Source organism: Siniperca chuatsi, linkage group LG4 (assembly GCF_020085105.1).
Source record: "Siniperca chuatsi isolate FFG_IHB_CAS linkage group LG4, ASM2008510v1, whole genome shotgun sequence".
NCBI classification, from domain to species: domain Eukaryota; kingdom Metazoa; phylum Chordata; class Actinopteri; order Centrarchiformes; family Sinipercidae; genus Siniperca; species Siniperca chuatsi.
This window is the reverse complement of record NC_058045.1, coordinates 8,744,404-8,771,188: the sequence shown is the minus strand read 5'-3', so window position 1 is coordinate 8,771,188 and position 26,785 is coordinate 8,744,404. Positions and strand designations below refer to the sequence as shown.

The 26,785-nt window shown below is 40.0% G+C and overlaps 2 protein-coding genes across 6 annotated transcripts in view; both read left to right on the top strand.

The window, feature by feature from the left end:
• LOC122874993 (zinc finger protein aebp2-like) overlaps positions 1-3,098 on the top strand; it is a 56,123-nt gene extending 53,025 nt beyond the window's left edge. Inside the window, exon 9 of one of the 2 annotated variants that reach the window (XM_044193648.1) lies at positions 2,931-3,098. In XM_044193648.1, the coding sequence (XP_044049583.1) occupies positions 2,931-2,988 (58 nt within the window). In that variant the 3' untranslated portion in view covers positions 2,989-3,098. The remainder of the gene's footprint in view (positions 1-2,930) is intronic. The other variant, XM_044193649.1, reaches the window with a different exon arrangement.
• Positions 3,099-20,216: 17,118 nt separating this feature from the next.
• The window catches only part of LOC122874950 (cGMP-inhibited 3',5'-cyclic phosphodiesterase A-like), a 70,555-nt gene continuing 63,986 nt past the window's right edge, over positions 20,217-26,785 (top strand). Inside the window, exons 1-2 of one of the 4 annotated variants that reach the window (XM_044193540.1) lie at positions 20,220-20,847; positions 21,300-21,898. In XM_044193540.1, coding sequence (XP_044049475.1) covers positions 20,826-20,847; positions 21,300-21,898 — 621 coding nt within the window. In that variant the 5' untranslated portion in view covers positions 20,220-20,825. Of the gene's footprint in view, positions 21,899-26,785 lie in introns of all 4 variants that reach the window. The other 3 variants (XM_044193539.1, XM_044193538.1, XM_044193541.1) reach the window with 3 other exon arrangements.

The following is a 26,785-nucleotide window of genomic DNA, read 5'->3' as shown; positions in this document are numbered from 1 at the left end:
TCTTTTTGCTCTTCTTATTCAGGACATTTAACATACATGCTTTCTGCTACAGTAGACACAGAGCCGGTATATGATTAGAATCTTCCAGTCTGACCACAACCACCACTGCCGTCACCACCGCTGCCACAGTCCTTTTAAGAAATAGATCACCTCCAAATATTGGGTTATGTAACCTTTAAACAACTGCAGATTTCTCTCTCTGTTTCTTTCTTGAGAGACACGGGACCACAAGCGTGCCTGGAGGCCAGATGCAGATGATGGTCTGTCAGTTTGCGGACCCATGGTCAGGCCATCATGATGACATTAACACTCCAAGAATGTCTGTAGCACTCACTCTCAACCATCTTTCCACCCTCAGCTCGAGCAGTGTAGGCTAATTCTCCCCTGCAGAATGTGGATTGTTATGAAGGATTGCTTGTATAGTATGTTTGTTAAACCGCAGTGCTCGCTCTTTAGGTAAGCCTTTCTTTTCTTTGTGGTGTATGAAACTCCTCAAATTCTTTATATAGTATGCTATATAATATAGGCAAGATTTTACATAAACCTTTAGGGTGAGTGATAGGAGCATAAAAAATAGAGATCTTTTTACTGAATCCCTTTAGTCACCAATCAATTTTGATTCGGGGTGTAAACATTTACTGAGTTATGTGTGATGTGGTGGCAACAGCAAACTATCAGCCAGTTTTGACCAATCGAGCAATGCTGTGCAGCATTGGGGAGAGTAAGTGAGGACAGATGAAAAGAGATTTTTCATGCATGACAGAAGTCCCTCTGGATCTGCACATGACATACACAAGTGCTTCAAATACTTTGATGGGGTCAAGCTCACTTCCATTGGCTCAATCTCACCACCTGATTCCAGTCTCTCCTCCTCTATTTTTCTCTCACTGACCTTTTTGATAGCAGCCCTGATATGATGAGGGTTTGATGAAAGAAATATTTAGACAGATCACAAGCTTGAGCCTGTGCTTTGAAGCCCACGATGGTGGTGTTGACAGCAGCTACTGGAGTGCCTAATTAGGCTGCGAAGACTGCACCTCTATGAGGGCTTCTCTAATGCATCTTTGGAAGGAACCCAGCTAATGCTACCATACAGTAACACTGTGAAGATAAAGCCTGCAAAATAAGATTAGTGTCTATGCTGTGTCACTTACATGTCCAGCATGGATTCACATTCAGGAATTTATTGCTGAGCGCTTCGGAGAATAGCCAGGAGAAGTTGTTAAGTTGTTAGTACTCTGATCTGAAATTTGAGGTTAGCAGGGGTGCAGGAACTGGGCTTGGAATATCCCTCATGTTTGATGTACAGCCTGCCGTACATAAATCTTGGCTCTGAGTTCCGTCTTGATAAAATATCTGAGGCAGGAAAGTGGAATGGCTGTCGCCTGTAAAGCCAGCTTCCTGTATGGAGCCTCGCTCTGCTGGGCCTGTATGAATTAAACATGGACTAAGGCCATTATAAATGACAGGGTCAGAACAGCCAAATAGGGATGTTGGAAAAACAATGCGACCAACAGAATCTATCATCTCTGCCAGCTCAGTGAAGCTTTGTCAAGTAAGGCCAAGTCAGCAACTATAAGACTACAGCTCCAGTGAATACTCTGAATAATACTGAAATGAACAGAGCCTCATTCAGTATGACAGTAATGGCTGGAGAGGAGTGCAGTGACGTTGGTTGTGTACTGTGGTATTGCTGTTGGTATGTTGTGAATGATAATCTGCCTATTACCTTCATATTAATTCACACATGCATAAAAAATATAGATGTTATACTACAGTACATTCCTGACAGGCTATTTCTCATGTGCTAAAAACCTTCTCAGTCACCTACATCAGGGTTTGGTTATATAGTTTAGGAGACACCTTTGAGCTTGAATATAAAGAGTAGTGTTAGACTTAAATTTTGATTTTTTAATTTTTACAATTAATCTAAATATTTTCTAGGGTTGAAACTAACGATTATTTTAATTACAGATTAATCTCCACGTTGTTTTCTCAGTTAATCGATTCGTCGTTTGATCATCAAAAGAAACAGAAAATATTCACATTGAAGAAGCTAGAACCAGTAAATTTTTGCATTTTTGCTTAAAAAATGGCTCAAACAATTAATCGATTATCAAAATTGTTTTGCTGATTACTTTTCTGTCGATTGACAAATTGATTAATTAACTAATTGTTTCAGCTCTGATATCTTCTTTTATTTCATTTTATTAAGAGTTGAAGCGATTAGTCGATTAATAAATTTTGTAATTACTTTATCAAGCAAAAATGCTAAACATTTACTGTATTCAGCTACTCAAATTTTTGGATTTTCTGTGTTACTTTGTCATATATGATAGTAAACTGAATAGATATTGTGTTTTGGACTGATTGTTGGATAAAACAAGAATTTGAAGACACCACCTTGAGGTCTGGGAAATTATGTATTTTTCACTTCTGCCATTGGGGTTAAAAGATTCATTAAAAATGATGAACCAATAAAAATAATCATTAGTTGCTGCCCTAATTATACTTTATCTGCATGTGACCTATATTGTTATGGTCAAGCCCAGCTTATGTAAGTGTCTGTGATATGTTCTGTGGTCTGTGAGACACGCTCCTCTTTCCCTAAAAAAATCATTGCACTTGAGAATTGGATTAACAGATTTTCAAACAAAGCCATACTGGCATTTCTTGACATCACTGACTTGCCACTAGCAAGACCACTCTTAGCATCAGGCACCTTGTTTTCACCCAGCTAGAAGTGTGGAGAGGTTTATTGTGTAGTGATCAAAAAGAAAAATCTGATTATGATTGGTAAATCCTTTGTACAGTATTAATCACCATATATCAATTGTTTTCATGTACACTTGTACACTCATGTCACTGCAGCCTTAAATCCACTGTGGTACTGTTTCCTCTCTGGGCATTGGTTTGTCATGTTTGTCCAGCCTCTCCACTGCTGATGAGGATGACACCGGGTGCCAAGACTCTGGCAGCTCCATCTAAATCTCTCACTGGATAAAACTTGGACTCCCTGTTTGTTTCATATGCCTGAGCTTTGTTATCTGGACCAGGAACAGACACGTTGATGAAGTGGACCCTTGAAAAACAGTGGAAGTTGACCAAAACACATCTGTCTCTCTTGTCGTGAAAATAAACTAAAGAAGTATATAATTAACACGCAGACTGGAGTGATCCTTACTGAGCTTGACTGAGCAGTAAACACTGCTGGTTTTGTTTAATTCTGAGACATTAACAAATTACAAGGGGAAAAAAATCCTTTATAAGATACCACATCAATTACCAGTGTTGTTACCATGTTTGATTGTTGGTAAATGTACATGGTCCTGGATTTTTTCAGGTCTTTAATATTAATTAATTATGTTTTTTAGAGAAGAAAATGTGAGCTACTGAGATATCACCAAGATCTTTTGGTGTTTTAAAGATAAAGGTGTAGTTGAATGATCACAACAATTTTTTACAGTAAAGAGGCATGTTCATGGAATATATTTCAACAGAATTAAACAATGAGGAAATCAATAGTCTCAATCAGTTTAGTCTTGGCTAAATGTAACTGAACTTTCTGACTGTACTAAAACTGTGGGAACAACTAACCTGGCATTTAATCACAACATTTTGATATATATTTATCACATACATACTAATAAAACATGAAATATATTTGTATTAACAGTATATATTGCATTCACTTAATTTTATTCAATATTTTGAACTATGTTTAGGTCACATCCATGAATTATAGGGTACATTAGAAAAGGTAAGTTACATACAGTGGTATGAAAAAGTGTTTGCCCCCTTCCTGATTTCTTATTTTTTTTGCATGTTTGTCACACTTAAATGTTTCAGATCATCAAACTAATTTAAATATTAGTCAAAGATAACACAAGAAGTAGACCAAAAGATCTCCAAAAGCTAGACATCGTGCCGAGATCCAAAGAAATTCAGGAACAAATAAGAAAGAAATTAATTGAGATCTATCAGTCTGGAAAAGGTTATAAAGCCATTTCTAAAGCTTTGGTACTCCAGTGAACCACAGTGAGAGCCATTATCCACAAATGTCGAAAACATGGAATAGTGGTGAACCTTCCCAGGAGTGGCCCGCCGACCAAAATGACCCCAAGAGCGCAGCGCCGACTCATCCAAGAGGTCACAAAAGACCCCACAACGACATCCAAAGAACTGCAGGCCTCACTTGCCTCAGTTATGGTCAGTGTTCATGACTCCACCATAAGAAAGAGACTGGGCAAAAATGGCCTGCATGGCAGAGTTCCAAGAAGAAAACCACTGCTGAGCAAAAAGAACATTAAGGCTCGTCTCATTTTTGCCAGAAAACATCTTGATGATCCCCAAGACTTTTGAGAAAATACTCTGTGGACTGACAAGACAAAAGTTGAACTTTTTGGATGGTGTGTGTCCCATTACATCTGGCGTAAAAGTAACACCGCATTTCAGAAAAAGAACATCATACCAACAGTAAAATATGGTGGTGGAAGTGTGATGGTCTGGGCTGTTTTGCTGCTTCAGGACCTGGAAGACGTGCTGTGATAAATGGAACCATGAATTCTGCTGTCTACCAAAAACTCCTGAAGGAGAATGTCCGGCCATCTGTTCGTGACCTCAAGCTGAAGCGAACTTGGGTTCTGCAGCAGGACAATGATCCAAAACACACCAGCAAGTCCACCTCTTTGGAGTGGCCTAGTCATAGTCCTGACCCGAATCCTATTGAGATGCTGTGGCATGACCTTAAAAAGGCAGTTCACGCTCGAAAACCCTCCAGTGTGGCTGAATTGCAACAATTCTGCAAAGATGAGTGGGCCAAAATTCCTCCACAGCGCTGTAAAAGACTCATTGCTAGTTATCGCAAACCGCTTGATTGCAGTTGTTGCTGCTAAGGGTGGCCCAACCAGTTATTAGGTTTAGGGGCAATCACTATTTCACACAGGGCCATGTAGGTTTGGATTTTGTTTTCCCTTAATAATAACAACCTTCATTTAAAAACTGCATTTTGTGTTATCTTTGACTAATATTTAAATTAGTTTGATGATCTGAAACATTTAAGTGTGACAAACATGCAAAAAAAATAAGAAATCAGGAAGGGGCAAACACTTTTTCACACCACTGTATCTAGGTAAGTTAGATTTGCGCTGTAAATTTGATTGTTTACTGGAAATTGGATACACAATTAAACATGCACATTTTCTCTCTTGTTTTGATCTGATTCATTTCAGAGTTCAGATGTTTTAGATAAGATATGTCCCTGAGTTTTATATTAACTCTTAAAAAGAGTTAAGATATGGAAATGTGCCAGCCAGCTCCACCTCACATTTCCTTTATTTCAAAATAAGAGCATGCAGTTGCCCAAGCAAACTTGATCCAAGATTAACAAATCAATTCTCCACTTGTGCTTGAAAGATTAAGTTAACTAGGTGATGATTAAGATATTTTAACTCTCTAGTATCATAATAATCTGTAACGTATAGAATGGGGTCTAGCAAAGAATAGTCAGTGTGCTAATTTATTTTCCTAAATTTAACAATATGGAGCCGGTCATGTAGTTGCATCTAGGACTGTAACTAGCTTTGCAATATTAAATCTCAAAGTCTAGTGAGAAGCATAACCTTTCATTTTAAATAGACTACATCCTATACAGTATATACAATATATGCATACATGTTGGCATTTCTTTCGAGAGGTCAAAGGTCAGGGTCAGCCATGCTGCAGTGTCTCAGAAGCAGTTAGGGGGACAGAGCTGACAGTATAAAGCTCTGACAGGGTTTATCTGAGTTGTGCGAATATTATCTTTTTTGAAATCATAATACACTAACAACAAAGATTTCACTTGTAAGATGCTCTTTGGAAAGTGAGCTAGTCCTTTTCATCACTTGACATTATCTTCTCCGTTTTCAACATCGGGCCTTTTCCCAGCCATAAATCCAGTCTCTTACAAAATGCTCTAAAAACCATCTAATTGTACATTGCTAACCAAACAGATTCCTTTGTTGATTACTGCACAGACACACAGGCTAGCTGGAAAGTTTCCCTTCTAGATTTGGCCTTGAAGACAGAGGAGCAGACAGGAGAAACATTGGTGGGTTAACAGGGTGGCAGGGTAGCCTAGTGTTCAGAGATATCCTCCCTAAACCGAAGGGTCAAGGATTTGATTTGCACTCCCACAAATGTAGGATCACCCACAACAGTTTGTAAATGACTACAAAAGTTACAAAAGTATTTGCAAAAGTACTAAAAATACAAATAATTTAAAATTCAATTAAACTTTTGGATCCAGATGATTTAATTTTTGATCATTTGGCTGATGCTAAAACTACATGAAGACATCTACAAAGTGCAAAATACTGTAGGCAGATAGAATAGTAGTCTCAAATTGGTCACTTATTTTTTGTATATTTTCCCTCCTTTTCTGCTGTAACATTGTTTTATATGTGTGTCACACTGTGGGTGTCCTGCAGTGTTAGTATGACTATCTCTCGCATTCTTCCTTGTCAGATAGACTATCGTCTAGTGTGGTCTGAAAGGTAAACAGGACCCAGGGGGGTCTGGGAGCTCCAGTCTGCATTCACTCCTCAGTGTCAGAGTCAAGTGCTGGCTAATGGAGCCTGTCAAAATCCCTGTAGCCTAAAACCACCTGCCTTGAGAGGCCTTGTGTGTAGATGTCAACTCACTATAGTAATACCCACCAACCCTGCAGCTAGACTCAATACTATGCTGTCACACTTGATTTATACACTAAATGGAGAGGAATAAATGCTACAATTAATCTTAATCAAGCCTTGGTAATCCTGACAGAACTCTATTAGCTGTGACTTGTGTGACCTCTAAATTGAAAATACCTCTCTGTTGACTTGGTCAATATGGTGACAGGCCTGCCATCATTTAGATTTGAGATGCAACTATGTGCATGTACTACTATGTGTGTGTGTGTGTGTGTTCAATATATTTGATATTCTGTAATTATTTGATTGTTGTTTATGAGTTTTGCTGAGTGCTTTAGTGGTGTAGATGGGTACTATAACTATAAAGGATCCAAATGCAATGTACCCCATTCCAGCACGTTTGCATGCAAATGCAGACGCACACACATGCCCATGCATAAAGAAAGAATAAACTCTTGATATCACTTTATAATAATTATAAATAATAATTTAATGGCACATTAAACACTAAACAAATACAAGTATTACAAGTCAAAATAAAGGGCTATAAAAATCACGTAATTGTCGCAAGTGATTTATGTTGTTAGCATTATAACATTGTTACAATGCGTTGTTTTGTTCAGACTTAAAACAATTAGTTGATTACTGACTAGCTGATCGACAGAACATTAATCGACAACTATTTTGATGACCAATTGTTCACGTCTTTTTTCAACAGAAATGGACGAAATGAATTGGTTATGACTTCTTAAATGTGAATATTTGGTGGTTTGTTGTAATCCATAATAGTAAACTGAATATCTTTGAGTTTTGGACTGTTGGATGGACAAAACAAGCAATATGAAGATGTGAACTTGGGCTCTGGGAAGTTGTGATGGGCATTTTTCAGACATTTTATAGACTGAAAGATTAACTGATTCATCGATTAATGAAGAACATAATTGGCATATTAATAATGCTTATAATTGTTAATTGCAGCCCTAGTTCTGTTACTGACCAGTGGCATTCACCATGGCTGACTTTATGTTGGAGGTGAACGAGCAACATGGCTCAACCAAGGACACACAAGACTTTTTGTTCCTTTTGTTGCCTAAGAAAAGTCCTCTCACTGAGTCACATAACAGTTAAGATTTAGAAACTATTCCTAACTCAGGCCACAATAGCTAATAGCTGTGTGTTCTAATGTGTGTCAATTTTGTGCTCTACAGAGTAGCATATGAAATAAAATAACCATTATTAGATATTTGTTACGATAATGGGGCACTATCATTCAAAAAAAGTATACAAGATAGAATCACAAAATTTACACATTTCTAAAATGTATATTTATGATATGTTTTTCTTTGCGTTTAGAATATTAGAATTAGAATATTTACCAATATGTTCCCAAGGTCAAGAATGAATCTTAATGTTCAAAAAGTGATTGTTTATTTTTAAAATGTGGATTTCAAAGATAATAGGAAGAGTCAAAGAATGTGAGTAGCCTAATTACAGGGTGAACTATATCAGCCAACATTACTGCAGTGAAGTTCCATTATATAGAAACGCATAGCATATATCAGCCTCTTGCATATTGTACCTATTATAACTTCTGTGAAAATTAACCCATGAGACTGCTTAAAGAGAGCCAGCGCTACTATCCTTCTCAGGTTATATCCCCTCAGCTCTCTTCTCCTGGTGTTCACACATACAGTGTTCATTCATGCTGCAGACACACTGCTGGTCAGTCGACTGAACCTGGCTCTCTCAACTCGCATTACCAGCAGCTGTTATGTGATGTAATCTTTTTGAAATCATAATCCATACATGGATATATGAAAATTACAGTATTCTATATCTCTGGATATAGACAAATCCATGAATGTTGTTTTATTTGCATCAATTACCAATTTAAGACTAAGTTGCATTAAAGGAAAGTTAGGAAAGGCTAATTGAAGCGAAATGCTCAACAATCTGTTTCCATCTCACTGGCCTGGGCCCCGCTCAACCTGTCATGCAGATCTGATGATCCGCATATTTGATTCGGCATAGGCTTTTTTACGCCAGATGCCCTTCCTGACACAACCCTCTCCATTTATCCGGGCTTGGGACCGGCAATTAGCAATGCACTGGCTTGTGCATCCCCAGTGGCTGGGGAGCAGCCCGGGGTTCAGTGTCTTGCCCAAGGACACTTTGACATGTGGACAGGCCACATCGAACGGCCAACCCCGTAATCAGTAGACGAACCGCTCTTCCACCTGAGCCACAGCCGCCCATGTGTAAGTGACTTTACACTACTTTTCTGACTACTGCTCTACCTGCTATCTGCTACGTAAAAGGCTGTGCTAGTTGTAGTTCTAATGATTGGACAAATATGAAATCATTTCTCTATGTTAAATCAAATTGATTGCAAGATACATTTGCCAATGCATTGCTAAATCAAGCACGCACAATGAAGAGCTGGAACACAACATGATTTCAACAGCTGCAGTCTAACTTCCATTTGATTGATGGACATTGACCTCTGCTATTTTTAGGCATGTATAATAAATCTGGGATGAGTACAGTATATGCTGAACACCTGTGTATGTGCCCTACTACACCAGGGACTGTGTATGCTTTTTAAAGGCATTCATTGACATCAATGAATGCAATCACATGATGTCAGAGCACAGAGCACACTATACAGCAAGTGTTTCTCCTTCCTCGTGCAATGGAAAGTCCATACAGCTTCTCTGCCAGTCATCATGGATCAGCAAAATATCCGGCCAAGGAAACTTGAAAGTACTGAGTATGTTCTTCCCAGATGGTGTTCCTGCTGTATTAGCCAAACATGATGTGCATGTGCCCTCAGCTGCACATACAAACAAATATAAAATGCTCTCATTTACATGGAAATATAGCTACAGGCTTGATTTGTCATGCACACTCAGCCATGGTTACATGCTCATACATCTATCCACAGGCATACGTTCTCTTAACAGACTTAATGTTTGAATTCCTGAGTGGTTAGTTAGTCTGTAGGCTTATCAGGCCACTGAGGCCAATGTCAGAGTGCATGTGAAGAGGAAGGAGCACTTTCCTCGTGCACCAGAGGAATAACAAGCTGTGCTGGGTTTTCTTGCCCAGCACAGAGTAGATCAGAGCCAGGGCCTGATGGTTTGGTCTGTCTGAGAGCTCCAAGTCTTTGGCTTTTACCACTTGGACTACGTGGAGGCCCTCTCCCCAGGGAACAGTCCAGTTGAGGCCAAGCAGAGTGGAGTGATGCAGGGAAAGTCCAAATCCAACACACATAGGTCTGAGCACCAGGAAGTACAGACAGGAAATGACCTTGGCCTTTGGAAGTCATTAAACCCTTAATCTGATACCACAGGGATAGGACACACTTCAGCAGCCCCCATTGCCTCTCATGTGGATATTTTATTCAGTCTTTCCTGTGAAGTTTTCAATTTGTAATTTTTGTTTTGCTGATGCATAGGAGGCCGTACAGTATTTGTTTGATTTGATTTGTGATGATGTCTTATCTAAATTATTAAATCCATTAATTTGTTTTAGCTTAATATTTTAAAATCCAGAATATCATGCCAAAGTCAGATAAAAATGATCTTGTCAACAACATACTCCCAACAGAGAAATCATTATTGTAATTGTGATCGTCAGCTATTGATCAAATAGAAATCAAAAAAAGAACTCATAGTCAGAATCTTAATTTTTTTTAATGATGTTTTCCATTTCTTTATCTTGTCTTTTTGTCTCTTGTTTTGTGTGACAGCAATGTTATTTGTATCCTCTTGAAGTTGCTATATGACACATCCCCCATGAACATCAAACTGGTAGGATAGTGAGAGGAACAGTGCAGTGCACAAGTCTGGCAAAAGGGGGTGTTTAAATTTTTAAACATATGCCATTTTAGCACTTTAATTATTGAACGCTCCCAGTGAGGCGTGAATAACTTGTGCATAATGCAGACCCAGAGAAATGTTTCAGCACCATATATATTCTGAGAAATTTGGCTCATGTCTGTACTCAGTGTTGTACTCATTACAGTTTTCTGAAAGAGAAAAAAGAAAGAGTCAGGAGTTTGTTGCATCACAGGACTTGAAAGTCAGCTAAATGTTTTGTCAACATGAAAACAAATTCATAGAGAATATGACCTTGACTTAAAATTTACTGATTTATTCATCAGGCCTCGTGTAGTTGAGTGTGACTGTATTGGTGCTGATACAAAAGCATGCCAGCACAGATTACAGAAGACACAAAGGAGAATCCAGAGTCCATTAATGCCTCACCTTAGACCCACAGATTCAGACAAAATACTAACTGTGATATAACAAATTTTGAGAGGAAAAGTGCCTGATGTTTAAAGTGCAAAGTTAGAACCTTTTCTGCTCACAATCTTTTACTTCAAATATACTGATAACTTTTTTACTGTGTATTTCAGGTTGGGGCAACTCAGACCGCAACTCAAAACGTGTACCCCTCATTCTTAATCATTATTTCAACAATAGCATGTATCTCTGCTGGCTTTGCCTTTAAAGGGTAACAGGGATCTGTTGGTACAGAGTGTCTGTGCATGCACCAGGCTCTTATAAACACTCCTGACACAGGGTAATGTTCAGTGTATCCCGGGGCACACATGCCTTCTGTAAATTTTACCAAATCTCTTTTGCTCGAAAAGAGGAAAAGAGGAGTCAGACAAAGCTTATCATCCAATAACAGGGAAAGACAAATATTACAGCAATTTAATTTTTGCAATTTTATGCCTTGAAATATAACAATGAAATCTGGGGTTTCGTGGTAAATTAAACACACGTCCTCTCTCTGTGCCAACTCTCTGAATCTCTGTTTAAACAACGTCAGTCAGAGAAATCCCTATTACCAACAAAGCACTGCATTTATACATTAATCCAGTTAAATGCTTTTGCTGAGCTGCTGCTAACTGACGGTATTATATTTGTGTCAATTTCCATGGCAATCTAGTAAACATATTTAGGGGTTGAGTACTTGACCAGCTTAGAGTAAGTGACTTGACACATGAACATAAAGAAAACAAATGTAGGAAAACATGGGGAGGATAAAGTGCTTTGACAAACATGAAAAGTGTTTGCGTTGTCACTGCCATCAGTTTGGCATTTTAGCCAAAATGTCTTAAATGTCTCCCTTTTGCTGGGCAGCAGCTTGTGGGTTTTGGGACTAGTAATGCTTGGATTGCAGAAAATTGGAATATGGGAAAAATACATTTTCAAAAGAAGCAAAGTTTGCTGTTTTACTCGTGGAGGAAATATGAACTAAAATACAAAGGTGATTCACAAACTCTGAGAGGTAAAGGCCCTACGTCTTTCTCCTCCTTCAGTCCAGTTCTACAGCACATCTGGATTTGCAAAGCTGATTATTACATTTTTACTGCTGGGGTCAGGCTTTCACTTATCAATGACATGATGTTTTTTGTCATGCCAGATAGATCAGTTTAGATTTCTGAGCTTATAACAGGGTGTTAAGGTATTATGGAGTAAGAAGAATTTCATTCCTCTGTTATGAGGTCACATATTAATGGCCTTTAAAAGTCTGCTGTGTTAAAACTTAACATATAGCATATATTGTACTCGGAAGAGGCTCCTGAGCGGCAAGGATCAAGTACGATTTTCCCCTGATGTTTACAATGCTCAGGCTTAAACAAATGACAACTGTAAGCTGTTAGAAAGGTTTCTCATTTTTGTCAGTTTACTTAAGACAGCCTTTCCTCCATTAAATGACGTCAAACAGCCACGGGTTAGACTAAATAGGGCTTTTTTAAGTCTGTTGCCGTCTACACAACTGTCCTCACACTGTTCTTAATAGGAGATTTTAAGTCCCTCCTCCTCAGTTGATGAAGGGAGAACACTGAAGGGGCAGAGATGCTTTATATTCTCAATTTAAGAGGCAAAGACGTTGCCTTAAAAGTCTCTGTTTAGGGTATCAACTGTGTAGGTGTATAACCATAAAATGTTATTGATAGAGGAGAGAACAAGAGTGGAGAGTGAAAGTTTGCAAATGGAGGCCTCAATCCGCCTGTTTCCTTCTGAGGGACCACACACTCTATGGATCACTTCCTCCTCTTCTCTGGTCCAAGAACGGGCTGACGTGTGCCGGCGCCATGCCCTGTGATGGCAACCAGGATAAACGGTACAAACAGCAGAGGATACATGGCAGCTTAAAAGCCTCTGTCCCAAATAAAAGTTACACAAAAAGAGATACAGGCAGTGGGGCTGTCAGAATCTAAAGATGAAGACCAGCCATGTGAGATGCGGGCTGATTAGACATAACCGGGATGAGGCAGAGTCCTCAGCTGCTGCTTCTTAGGGACAGGAAGTCTGCTGTGGTGTCCTGTCTTCTCTCTGTCTCCCCTTCTGTTTATGTGCCAGTTTGCCTGTCTGCTGTCTTTGTCCATGTGCTTTTTTGAGCGCCAACCCTCCAAAACTCAGCCAACATCAAGCTGAAATCTCATTCTCTCCTTTTCATCACAGAGCTAAATCGTGTTTTACACTAAATCACCTGACAAGTGATTCAGAAAAACTGACTTTTATGCGGAAGTTTGGAGGATTTGGCCTCAGGAGAGGAAAGTTGACTTGCATGCTTCACTGAAAGCCCACAGCTGTTGGCTGCTTCTCAGTGGTACCCTAAATTGTTCCGTAGCTTTTCATCCTGGGTGATTGTTTGTGTCTGGCATTTGAAAGACCAATAGCATTTACTTCAGATTCCTCTGTGTATGAAGTCCTCCCTAAGCAGCCAGACACATTCTCCAATAGCATATTTACACCCCAGGAGAATAAAGTGGTCTGCCAGTCTGCAATGTCACTAAGTTATTAGATACATCTGACTTTTTCTCTCCTGATACTGATTCTGATACCTAAACTCAGGGCCAATACAGAGTACCGATACCAGTGCTCACTAGTTCCCAAATTTAAAATCTGTGAACCTCACTGCCTGGAATTTATTGGGATAATTCGTATGTAAGGTAACATGATACTTTAACGTGAAAAAGCAACATTTTCAACCTGCATTAACTGATGTATTGGCCTCTTGGGGGCAGCAGAAACAAGCTATGAACATAACATTGATATATCATCACCTTTTAAGTTGATATGGATAAACATGTTAGCAAAACCGTTGCTTATTTACACATTCAACAGACACAGAGCAACATATCATTCATTTGGAGTCATGTTTGTGTCCACCTGGTGAATGTAAGTCCAGTATTCACTCTCTTTTAGCTCAGTTTTTGTCGAGCAGGTAGTGTGCAGTGGGTTTATCACTGAAAACAGCATTAAGTTCTCATGTGATCCATTGTTAATATAGAAATATTGATTATAACCGCTTTAACAATATTGCTCTTTTGTGTTTGATTGTGTTGTTATAGTGCATCAGCCTCGGTTATGTTTTTTACCACATCCTGACCTTTATAAGGAAGAAAACCATTTTTTTTCATTTTCTTCACCCACCAAAACCAACTTCGATCTGATTAATAACGTCAATATTGGATCTGTACGTCCCCACTTGTACCACTGCTCCATCCCCAGTGGATTGACAATATTGCTAGGATCAAAGATGCTATAGTAAAGCATCAAGAAAGGTCATATTTGCCAACTTCATCTATGAAATGGGGAAAATTCATTTAAAAATTTACATTTGTGTGTTCAACAGGTCTCATAATCTATCAATCACATTTTGTTGATACACAGGGAAAACTTCTGTCTCCAAAATGGCTTGTTTTTAGCTTGACAGTCATGCATTTTTGACTTGGCTTGGAAAGAGTTTCATCAGCATGAGTGTCATGGGATTTTGTCATCCCATAAAGGTCCTTGTGATCTTTCAGTTGAAGAAAATCAACAAAACTGGAGTTGCACAGTTTCTCCCGACAGTGATGATTCCTTTTGAGGGTTGTTCCAGGTAATTAGTTATTTAAACATACAGAACAAGGTCGAAGTATGTCAATAAGAATCTGTTTGATTGTTGTTTGTGATTATGCTTTTGGAAAAAGTTGTCCATTACCCTCAACCTTTTTCCCGACTGGAAAGTTGCCGTGAAGCACTTTACCCATGACCCCCTGTTTCCCAGACAAGTGAATAGAGCCTAAGGATCTGTTTCTGGGCCTGAGCTCCCAACAGCATTCCTCATGTTTAGGAAAACATGTAAACTGACGTCGAAAAAATAAAAGTGAGCAGTCAGCTCCCTTGGCCTTTCTCGCCTGGCCCAGATGCCCATATGAAAGCTGACTTTTGTGTGCTGGACAACTCTCATACAAGGTGGACGGCCGGTGTTTTTCCTGGCATGTCCTGAACAAACAATGACCAATTACACTGGGCTGCCTGGTGTGTCAAGCCATGATCTACAGTTTTATTTTGCATTATTTGAGAAGGCTTAGGAAGTACATCTGTTCTCCGCAGAACAAAAGAGACAGAGATATATAATAGAAGTTCCTGCAGTTTCCCTGGGATAGCATAAATCCCAGGCTCAAGCAGATATCTAGTGTCTAAGACAAGCAGCACGTCCCAACGCCAGCTAACTGCCACATGGTCTGAGCAAGCTGCGGTGGCAGAGAAGCTTTGAAAACTTTGATCTGAAATATTCAAAACTCATACATGCAACTTTCCTAACTCCCCTGAATATATATGCAATAAAATGTGTGGCTCCTTTCCCACTCAAACCTTGGAATTGCATTATTCATCTGAGGCAGTGTTTCAACTTTCTCTCTTTCTCTGCCCGCAGTGCTCCCACCCACACCAGTGAATTTAGTACCCGTCTTCTAATTTAATCACAATATTCTTCTTTATCATTCACCAAAAACTGAGCCCTACTAGTCTAGTCTACTAGTTCTGTCTGTATATGCATGGTGGAGACACATAAAACCATTATACCCAAACATGCCAGAAAATTTTGTCAGATTGAGATTGTATGTTGAGTTTGTGCATAAAGAAATGTATTGTGTGTTATCTGTAGTGTTGGAGGAAGTATTCAGATCCATTACTTAAGTAAAAGTAGCAAAACCACACTGCACCTCTGTGAGTGTTATACTGTAATATATTACAATATTGGATTATTATTACCAAATCATTGATGTGTAAGCAGCATTTTACTGTTGTAGATGGTCGAGGTGGAACTGATTTTAACTATTTTGTAAACTGGTGGGTAGTTTAATCTATAACAATGCATCATGTTTTATGAGCTCATCATGTGTTTTTTATGTAAAATCTTAATTTCTAAGGTAATTAGTTACTATAGCTGTCGTAGGTGGAGTACAATATTTCCCTCTGCAATGTAATGGCCTAGAAGTCTAAAGCAGCGTGAAATGGAAATTCTCAAGTAAAGTTCAAATACCTCAAAATTGTACACAAGTACAGGACAAGGAAGTAAATGACTATGAATATATGCATGTGTTTTGATTAGACTGATATGCAGCCAGTTTGACTACCATCAATATGATAAAGGTTTCTCCTGAAGCAGTTTTGTGCACATTTTATTGATTTGTTTAGTTGTTCAAAAATGTTTTCGACAAATATATCTTTCATTTGAAGTCTGTTAAAGATCTTACAGTTTGCTATTCTATTAAAAAAATCTAGAGGTGTCAAAAGAATTTAATAAGCATGGCTTTTGGTGTCACACTGGTTGAATGTGATTTCAGAGGAAATATTCAGGTGGTGACACTTTTTCTGCCATGAAAATGAGCAACAATTAAGATACTGAATATCAAAACCAAAACAGCCATTGGCAGTCTCTGTACAAACATATTTTTATTGGCATCAGCTTTCAAAAATACATCTTCTAAACCCCTGTGTGTGTGTGTGTGTTTTTGTCTGTGTTAGTTTGCATGTACATGTACTGTATATAGACATCTGTTTTGGTGTGACATTTTATAACCTTTCTTCTAAATACAGCATGTTACAGTCTGCCATTTCTGGAGAGTCTGCAGTGTTATTTACCAACAAGCACAGAAGGAAGGTGGCAGACAGAGCCTTTCCTCTTCAACAGCATCTGTTGTGAACTGTAAGCAGTGGATTATCTTCATTATTGATTCATCTGCAGATCATTTTCTCTATTAATCGAGTCGGTTTGGTGTTTAAAACATTAGAAAACTGTGAAGATTGCCTATTAGAATTTCCTAGAGGCCAAGGTGATGTCATCAATTGTCTTGTTTTGTACAACCAACAGTCCAAAAGCCAAAGAGATTAATTTTACTATAAAGTAAGATGAGGAAAAGCAAAGCTGGGACCATCAAATGTTTGGCAAGTTTGCTTGAAAACTGACTAATCTACTATCAAAATTGCTGCTGATTGATCAATTAATCACTTAATCGTTGCATTTCTAGATCACATATTTTTGTATTTGTCATTAAAACGGAGGGGAGTTACAGTTTGCATTGATAGTATTGACTGCATCTCATCATCTTGGCTTGAGCATTTTATGTCAGTAGACATAGGATTTATAAAATTGTATCTAGACATCTAAATCCTATGACTCTCTTGTGCCAACAAATCCCTGGATTGTACATGATTTAAATTTGAATATTGATGGGAACAGTTTGGGAGATGCTGAAATCATTGGCCCAGACTCATACATAATGCAGTTGGCTCTGCTGTAGGTTCCTGCTCCATTTTTGCCCTGATTGTGTAATATAAGATAGCTGGACTAATTCCAGTTAGAGTAACAACGTCAGGTCAGATCCGTGTTTCTAAAGAGAAAGGAAGCTTGTTGATTCCTTGGGAGTCCAGCCTTGAAGGCTCCTGTTCTGTGGGCACTCTTGCAACTGTGTGTGACTGTCAGGAAGTGTGTGTGTCTGTGTATATGATGGTGGTGGCATTTGTCTGTCTGTGTGTGTGTGTGTGTGTGTGTGTGTGAGAGAGATGGGTGTCCACAGCACCTCAGTGGAAACTTGGCCATGAGCCGACCGTTGCCCATGAGGGCTGGTAAACACGCTGCGATGGATCTCACTCTGCGCACAAGTGCCAAAAACAATGTAAACTTGTTTCCATCACTCCATTCCACCGCTGGTTCTTCTTTTTTCCTTCTGTTCCTTAGTCTTTCTACTCTGAATCATGCTATATTTTATGTATAATGTATAGAATAATGTATAGATCATCTAACATCTGCTTTTTGTGTCTCCTTGCAATTCCTGCAAACAGACAGCTGCTCTCGATGTATAGTTATATTTAAGATTATTGAAAGCTATTTATGATCAGAATTGCCGCTCTGACATCTCTGTCAACTGCATATGTATAGGTTTCTGAGTGTGCTCAGACCTGTGTGTGTGCGAGTGTGTGTAAAAATACTAATCAGAGTGAAATTATTGAAGTAATTATTATTATTATGTATTGATACAAAAATGTGCTGAATAGGGGCTGCAGGGTGAAGTGGTTTAATGGTAATGGTATACATCAGATCTGTCACAGCCCCAGAGGCCAGCGCAGGTCTGAGCGAGGTCACATCAGATGACTGCTCCCCATGCAACATCCAAACCAGATGTCTGATGAATTGCTCCTCATAAAAAGATTCCTGTTTTACAATGGACCGTGGCATTGCCAAATAGGGTAAGACGGATACGTGTGCATTCCCCAGTCATTAAAATTCTTATGGGTAATTCAGAATGGCCTCTAGATGTGTTTGTAGAGACAACTGAAAGAAAATTTCACAATGATCTTGTCCTGAGATGCAGGGTGTGGTGGCTCCTGAGGACTGTAGTGATTTATATTCATCTGAATCAGAAAGTGATGCTTTTCATAAGGGAAAGATGCAGGTTATGAGTTGCATTCTTCCTGACCATTGACAGTTTGCAGGAAAACAAGGACAGCTGTTGGCTTTCACATTTGATAACACGGGTGTTGTTCCAGACATTCCACATCTGGTATAACTATAGTTTTTCTCTTGTTTTCCAGCCTATAACATAATCTACGTAATTTTATATTACATATACCATACACAGATATAGTTATTTTGGACAACCTTTTGCCCCTCATATGATGGATTTGCCTCTGAAATGTCACAACATGAGTGCACCACGGTATCCTACAAGTAAAATTAATGCTTGTATATCCCTGTTTTCTGGCTGACTTCAACTCCTCTCTCCTTTGTCTTTCTCTTATCTTCTGTTTGTAAAGAGGGAATGTTTCTGTTCCTGTCACCCATGATATAAACCAGTCAGATGAAGCAGTATTGTTTCAACTCCTCCAAAGAAATGTTACCTTTGGGCCTTGATAAGGTGAAAAAAACAGATGTTGTCGCAAAAATCTGCTCACACTTGGAGCCAGCAGCTGTCCTGTGTGATACACTGCATTGAAAGAGCTGTCTGGCACTCAGTGAGCATGTACTGAGAGGTGATGGACAGGACCTGGCCTCCTCTTGCTCCTATCGCTCCCTGTTAGCGCTTCTTCTCCTCCCATGCTTCCCGCTAATCACAGATGACAAAGGATCCACAGGACTCTGTCTACACCAATGGATAGAAAGTTGTGCTGACCTGTCTCAGTCTGGGGGAATGAGCACAGGTAGAGGGAGGATTAGGGGGTGGGGGCAAGCTCAAGAAGATCAGCATCACACACATGAGTCTTACTAAATATGCTGCTTCTCTGTTTTGAAGGTTGCAGGATTTCCATACATTTTTGAAGGACATGGGGCTGCAAAATCAAGAGCACGGCACTACAGAGCATTGTCCATTAGAATGCTCCATCTTCATTTAGATGCCTTTAGAAGACCAGATGTTGAAAAGCATCAGGGTTAAATGTACAGTACAAACAGCATGTGTGTGTGTGAGAGAGAAAAAGGAGAGTCACAGACTCGAGACAGAGACAGACCACGTGCACGGTATGTACGTCAGCTTATTTGTGTGTGCATCAGCAAATGTGAGTGAGATTACGTGTGCTTGCTTGGCTGTACTATAGATGTCTATATATGTGAGAGAGTGTAATCCCATGAGAGCATTACATGGACATCTGAGGGTACACACATGTGTCTCCCGAACTGTGAACGCATGAACTTCAGCACACAGAAGATCTGCGGGCTGAAACATTGATGGAAAACTTCCACTGTGACACAACACATCATCAGTGACACTTAAAGTGGGATGAATATTTCAATGACCTGGTGGAGTGGGGACATTAGGAGTCAAGCTGGAGGCCAAGCACAGAAATATTCTGGGAATTTCACTGCAAAACACTTAGCATGCAGAGCTCCCATTTCTCTCATCAGCATCTAGACACTTCTCCCAAGTTAAAAATGAATTCATGTCAAGGCAGTTGAAAGCCTTCAGGTTGGCTTCGTAACCTTGCAAAGATATTACACCAAAACCACAAATCAGAATGCATCAATTGAGATAAAACATGGCCTGAAATGGTTGCTCCTAAACACACCATATTTATTCAGTTCAGAGAGGAACTTGCCAGGAAAATATAGGTCAATCCCATTTTATACAAAAACATGTTTTGCTGCAGTTTAAAAAAACAAAACATATATATATATATATATATATATATATATATATATATATATGTGTGTGTGTGTGTGTGTGTGTGTTTACAAAAATAAGGTATTCCAAAATGTTCAAGAGAGAAAAAAATGTAAACATAAGTCAGATCTGGTGAGGACAACGCCTGCTGGGCTGGCTGAGGAAAGATTTGGGGGTTTCACTGCTGCTGCAGTATCTTGCTCCCTGTGTGAATGAGCTGAGACTCACGGCTGTTTGGAGAGCTGGTGACAAACACTCCGGATTTGCCCCTCAAAACGCCGAGCAATAACCTGATGGACACTCACTCTAGGTGCTTAAATTCCTCAGCAGCGATTATTCTCGAAAGTAACAGGAGGGTCTCTACCGTTTCAGGAGAGACCGGGAAGTGGCCAAACAATGGACACAGAAAGCGCGTTTTGTCGCTGAATGTTCACGGAACGGGACTGATGTTTTGCACTGACTGCTGCTGCACGGACCAGGACGTGGATCCACAAGGCGAAGAGAAGGACAGCAGAAGTCAAAGAGACGGCGCTCCACAAAGGAGGGCAAAGCAGGACGCGTGTGTGCAGAGAATCAGTGCCCTAGATCTGTATAACATCTGAGTTACTCTGTCACTCAGGCTCCTTTCATGCGCTTTCGAGCAGCAGTTTCTCAACCTGCACCTGGAAAAACAAAGAGAATGCGTTCCGTGGCAGCACATCTCCATGCGTAAATGGAGAAGCATCGGTGCGTATTCGCTGTACTTTCTCATTATGCGTACAATAAATGATGTTTGTTGTGTCACTAACTCATGCCCTGTTCCATGACCACACTGGTATAGATGCATTATAGACTTCCTCATACTTCATATCTGCCATGAGTGATGGCGATGCCTGTAGAATCTGACAGTACCGGTGCGCAGAGCAGCACTCATGAAAAAAGCTTCAGCGCACCGGATCGCAATGGTTACGTGAAAACATGTGTCATCCCACTGTGCAGTGACCGAGATTACGAGTCGTGGGTGAGGCTAATGTTCACAAAAATATGGAGTTGCCAGAGACTCCGGAGTGCGGTGTGTGCGGGGTCGCTTTCGGTTTTTCTCGCTCTGTTGGTCAAATGTGCAGACTGGAAAGCCGAAGCCAGCAGCAGCGCTGACAACAGACTCTCGCATTCATCGTCTCCCTTTCACTTCGTTTCAGGCTGCGCGGCGGAGCTGTTGCAAACTTGCTGGAGTGTGGTTTCGCCATTGTTCACCCTTGTATGTGCCTTCTTTTGGGTCGGTCTCTACTTAATCCGCTGCGGGGTTCTAATCCAGACCGCCCTCTCTCTCCTAACCTTGTGCCACCTGGGCGAAGCAGCGGCGTGGTCTCTTCTGGATGGGACAGATGAGCAGCTGTTTTCATTCACGACAGCAGCCGTGGTCGTGCTCATCTGCGTGGCCACCGGCGCACTCATGGTAGCACGGCTGAATCAGGGCATATCTGTGATCGTTTTCATCAGTATAGTCAGGACTATTTCACTCTTCTCGCTGCACAAAGTACGGGCCACTTGGAGACCGTACGTAGCGTACCTGGTTGGCGTGCTGGGCATCCTGCTGGCGAGGTATGCTGACAAGCTCCTTCCCAACCAAGGGAGACACAAGGAGGGCTGCACCCCCGTGACTGGAGCCAGGGAAGAGATCCCTGTATTTAAAAGGCGCAGGAGGTCCAGTTCTGTGATAGCCTCAGACATGGCACACAGTCAGTCCAACAGTAAGTCACATCGCCGGACCTCTCTGCCATGCATCCAGAGGGACCAGGTAAGAAGTTTCTGTCCCATTCAACTTTTCTATTTCTGGCTAGTTTTCTTCTTATAATAACGAGTTTTGTGTTTAAGGAGAAGGGAAGAAAGGAGGGAGCAGTGAAATGGCAATAAAATAAGGATTGTTGGCCTTTTGTGAGTCTGATTAGAATTTTTTAGTATTATTTTACTATTATTATGGCTGTCAGTAAATATAATATAAAGAGTTTTTATAAATTTCGTGTATGTCATATGTATAGTGTAACACACAACAACAACAATAATACATTGTTATAAATATGATCATGTTTATTATTATTATTATTATTATTATTATTATGTGTTTACATGTTATGTTGCTGTTTTACATTGCAGTGTGGATGTGCTTTGATCAGTTCTTATTACTCTTTTTGACTGATATCTTGTCATATTCTGTAGAGCCACTTGCAGCCATTAAAAGGCAATCATGGACAGCATTACAACAAATGACAATACGTTTTTTTCTACTTTACCTTCATAGGACCATTGTTATATAATGCCTCATTGGAAATATTGTTTAAATAAAAAATCATAAGTTATCTTTTAGTAAAATGATTAAGCCAAAATTTCCTCTGAAAACGTTGCACCTGTCCAGACCAAGGTGGTGATTTAATTCATGTAGACATATATAGTATAGTTGCAGGTGTAGCTCTCTTCTGTCATTTGAAATAAAGTACCAAATTTGGTATTTTGTTGCTAAACGGATGCTATTTTAGAAAGAGCTTTCAAGTGCTGATGAGAAAGGGAAGCTGAGGATACAATGTCAGTGATTCATCTCATCCCTAATTATTTATGTCAAACATTTTCCCCAAATAATCTCTGAGCCACTGCCACAAAAATGATAAATGCCTTTTTATCTTTCTGTCCTGGACTTTAATACCACTTGCCCCTCATCACTTATTGCGGTGTGCTGTCCTTAAACCCCAGGAATGTAGCAGCTCTGGCTTTTAAACCTCCTCTGATACTGATACATATGCGTACCTGTGTTAAAAGGAGAACATATCAGCTCCTCGGCCCTCCTTATGGAAAATCAATGAGCATGCCGAGCATGTGAATGGGAAACAGACTTTTGGAGTGATCAAAGCTCTCGTTGTGACCTGTGAGTGCGGTTAGGGTGGGAGATGAGAGGCTGCACTGTCGGCCCGGCCACTTGAAAGATGCCCTCAGCTCTCAGGGCTAGTTAGCGTTGTAGTGTGCTTGTTTGTTTTTCTTTGTGGTCTCACACACACACACACACACACACACACACACACACACACACACACACACACACAAACACACACACTCCTGTACATACACAAATCAGATATGAAAAGACTCTTATATATTTTACAGTTTACACTTTATTCTGATTTAGGTTTGATCTCTCAGCTGAAGCTTATTCAAGTGTCAATCATTATTAATTTGATATGCAGTAGTTGGTTTGCTGCAGTAATGGAGTGAGGGTGTCTCTTTGTTTTTGATTGAGTGATGGCCTGGTTATATAGTTTAGATTGAATAGTTACTGTATGGCTATAAACAAGCATGTGCCCAGATGGCAGATTATTTTACACTCTGTGTACACTGCTGTGTTTTAAAGAGCAATGCTGCAAATGATGGAAAGAGAAATGCACTCATTCAGTCTTAATATTTATTTACATATACAAATAAAACAATACATTTAGTATTCATTGTTGTTTCTATCCTTTTTTGGTGTTTTTGTATTAAATAATGAAGTTATACCTTCCATCTATAATCTCATGCTCTGTGATCAAAAACAAGAAGGAAACTGTATATAGGTGAAAGTTAAAAAAAACTAAATAATAATATTTTTCGTGTTTTCATTTGGTAAGAGTGAACATAGGCATTAGACAACCAAGCTGTAATAAATTCACTTATTTTCAGTCGCAGCAATGTACATTTCAAAGACACCAAATGTGTAAAAAACAAAAAAGAATGGATGCCATTACATTTGGATTCAGACTCCATTACTTTAAGGGACTCAAGATGGAGTTACTTAGAGAACAATAAAAAACAGCCCAAAAATCAAGACATTGGTCGTAAACAGCTTTCATTGATGCAACTACGGCAATGAATACGTTTTGTCTGCTTTAGATTTTTATTTTCTTGCAACAATGTCCCAATAAAAACTGAGCAGGATGGAACTACGAGACAAACAAAGTATGCAAGCTCATGCAAAGATGCAAACATTCACAACATCTCTGAATCTCCTCTGCTCTCAGCCAGGCTGGAGCCCTCTGCTGAGAGATGATCTCTATTACATGTTATTGTTGTGGGCCATAAAGACAGCAGTGCTCGGACTGTCTTGATAGTGTGTGAAAGTTAAGTTAAGAATATAATAGATTTTATGCAACGAAACCTGAGTGTTCTACCGTTCACTCTCATCTCTGCTAAGCAGTTGACCAGTCATGGCCTGCCTGTAATTGAGACACACATGGCATACATATGCTGTCTTAACCGTGTCTTGTCTGTGTGGTCTGTAATGTGTAAACAAGCCCATGCTGACCCACACTAGTCATCACCTCGCTCACACGGGGCTCTGGCCTCCCTAAGGGGGGTCAGAAGCACGTTTGGGGGCCACAATGCAACCACCACATGGTGATGGGAACAGCGGAGATGCCAGACAGCATAAAGTTACTTACTGCCTGGAGGAAAAAATATAGGCTAACTGCATGACAGCAATATGGTCATAATTTTCCAGGTACGGCCTCTCAGTTAGATGACCTAAAGAGGCTGAATGATGTTTTAACAGTTCTGCCCTTTTGCTGTGTTCAGTAGAATTATGATGTTTTAAAGAAGCAGTAAGAGCGCCATGACAAGGAGTAGATCTGCACTTTGTTGACCTGTTTGAATTAGTGCTGTATTTAGTGTTTGAAGAATAGTGTGAGGTTGGATGAATGATTACAGTTGATACTTAACTTTATTTTTCTCAGGAAGCTTCTCCCACAGACCTTAGAGTCTCATATAAAGGCCCTACAGATTGATAGTTACTGTGTAAAAACTGTTTCAGAAAATAAATAGAGCAAAGAGGTATCCCTATGTCTCTTCTTCCTCACAAGCCTTAAAGCTGCTATGTTGTCCTCCACCACTCTATCAAAGCCATGCTCTGAGGCTATGCTTCAATCTGCACAAATGTAGATTTAATAAACAGCCATTTTGCCTCCTTTTGATTACAAATTGGCTGCCAGCATCTATCAGCTAATTAAGTAGGTGCATTTCACAACGCTGGGGTCGTCCTTCCCATCATGAGCTCAATAAAAGAAAGTCATTATCAGCTGATCTGATAGCGGTTAGCGGGGGCCTCTGCGGGATAGTTCTACTTTGTGGGTTAATACAAAATGACAGGCCAGTCTTCTGTATTTCAGCTGGGGATATTGAACTGAAGGAAGAGGTGTGGACTTGTGGTGTGGATCGCTTTTCACAGCGTGTAAGGAAATTTGAGTCCAAGGCTGTCCTGCTGCAGACATCAGCGTTGTCATAGAACTTTCTCTCCTCTCAAGCAGAGGAAAGCAGTCTGCCATGTTGCCAGCACACATCGAATGTCTTTGACCAAACCTGCCTGAGCTGCAAAGTTTGAGCAGAGCTGATTAGCCAGGAAGGCGAGTGGACATTTGCAAGCCACTTATACTTTTTAGATGATTCTCTTTGCGAGCCGTTGGAAGCCACTCCCTTTTCTGTCAGTAACTCCACCCCTCTTCACAGCGCTCTGCTTTCTGTCCTCTCCCTGACATCAACACAAATATTATCCCAACCAGAGGAGGAAATTCTTTCTTAACTTGGATGATAAAGATATTCTTGAAATCTATGGTAATGACTTCCTGTGGAATGGGATCCAAACATAATTACTGTTGCTGTTGTAAATGTTTCCTGTTACTCTATTTTTGCTGCACCGTCCATAATTGAATTGTGTTTTGGATGGAGGAGGTTGTTGATACCCTGTAGGGCAGTGATTTACCACTGGGACACTGCGCACTCTCATCCCAAACAGCTTGTTTGTATTCTAAACACATAGCCTCGTGGGATATGATGTTTTTTTTACCTTTTTTTTTTGGACTGGACTGGCCTATGGGTTAGAAACGGTCTTGTTGAAAGCCTCCCCCTGCATTTGGAAAGGAAGCTGATATCAGCATGTGGTTGTGTGTCTTGTGATTGGGCGATCCACTTCACACTTTCAATCCCCATTCAGTCCCAGTGTATTAGCTGCGCTGTGCGTGTGTGAGGAGGCAAGGGGTGGAGAAATTGGGGTAGGAGTGAAAGTAGGTCATTCGAGGTTTTGTTTAGTAACCAGGCAAAACAGCAGGCTTACTCTTACCCCCCTGAATGGTGGAAGTCTTGCGTTTGACTGATGCAGTGTAGCAACTTTAAGCGTGCTTGTGCTCCAGATTTGTATGTGTTACCTCTGCCATGTTGGCTACCCAGCATGAAGCCACATTACACTGGGTTTTGGTCTGTGGTGGCATAAACAAGAGCTTCTTGGCCACATTTTTTTGTCTCACCAAACAGATAGGTTCTGGACAGAGTGCCAATGGCCAGCTCCCAGCTGTTTAAAGGATAATTTGGGTTCATTCCAACCTGGGTCTTATTTTCATTGTTTTGGCAATATTTTCAATCAGTTATGATAACATCGTACTCCCTATAGTAATTGTTAAGACTTGATAACACAGCAACATCACTATAGCAAAGTGTGACCTGGCGAGAAATGAGCAGTCAGATAATTTGAGAGGTTGTAAACAAACCAACAGTTTAGCCAGATTATCTAGACCACTTTATTTGGGGTTAAAACCAAAAGTGAGCGCACCTGAAATGCTGGTAATAATCCCTCATTCCACAGGAAAACTACGGCCAAGTATGCTACGTCAAACTTTAA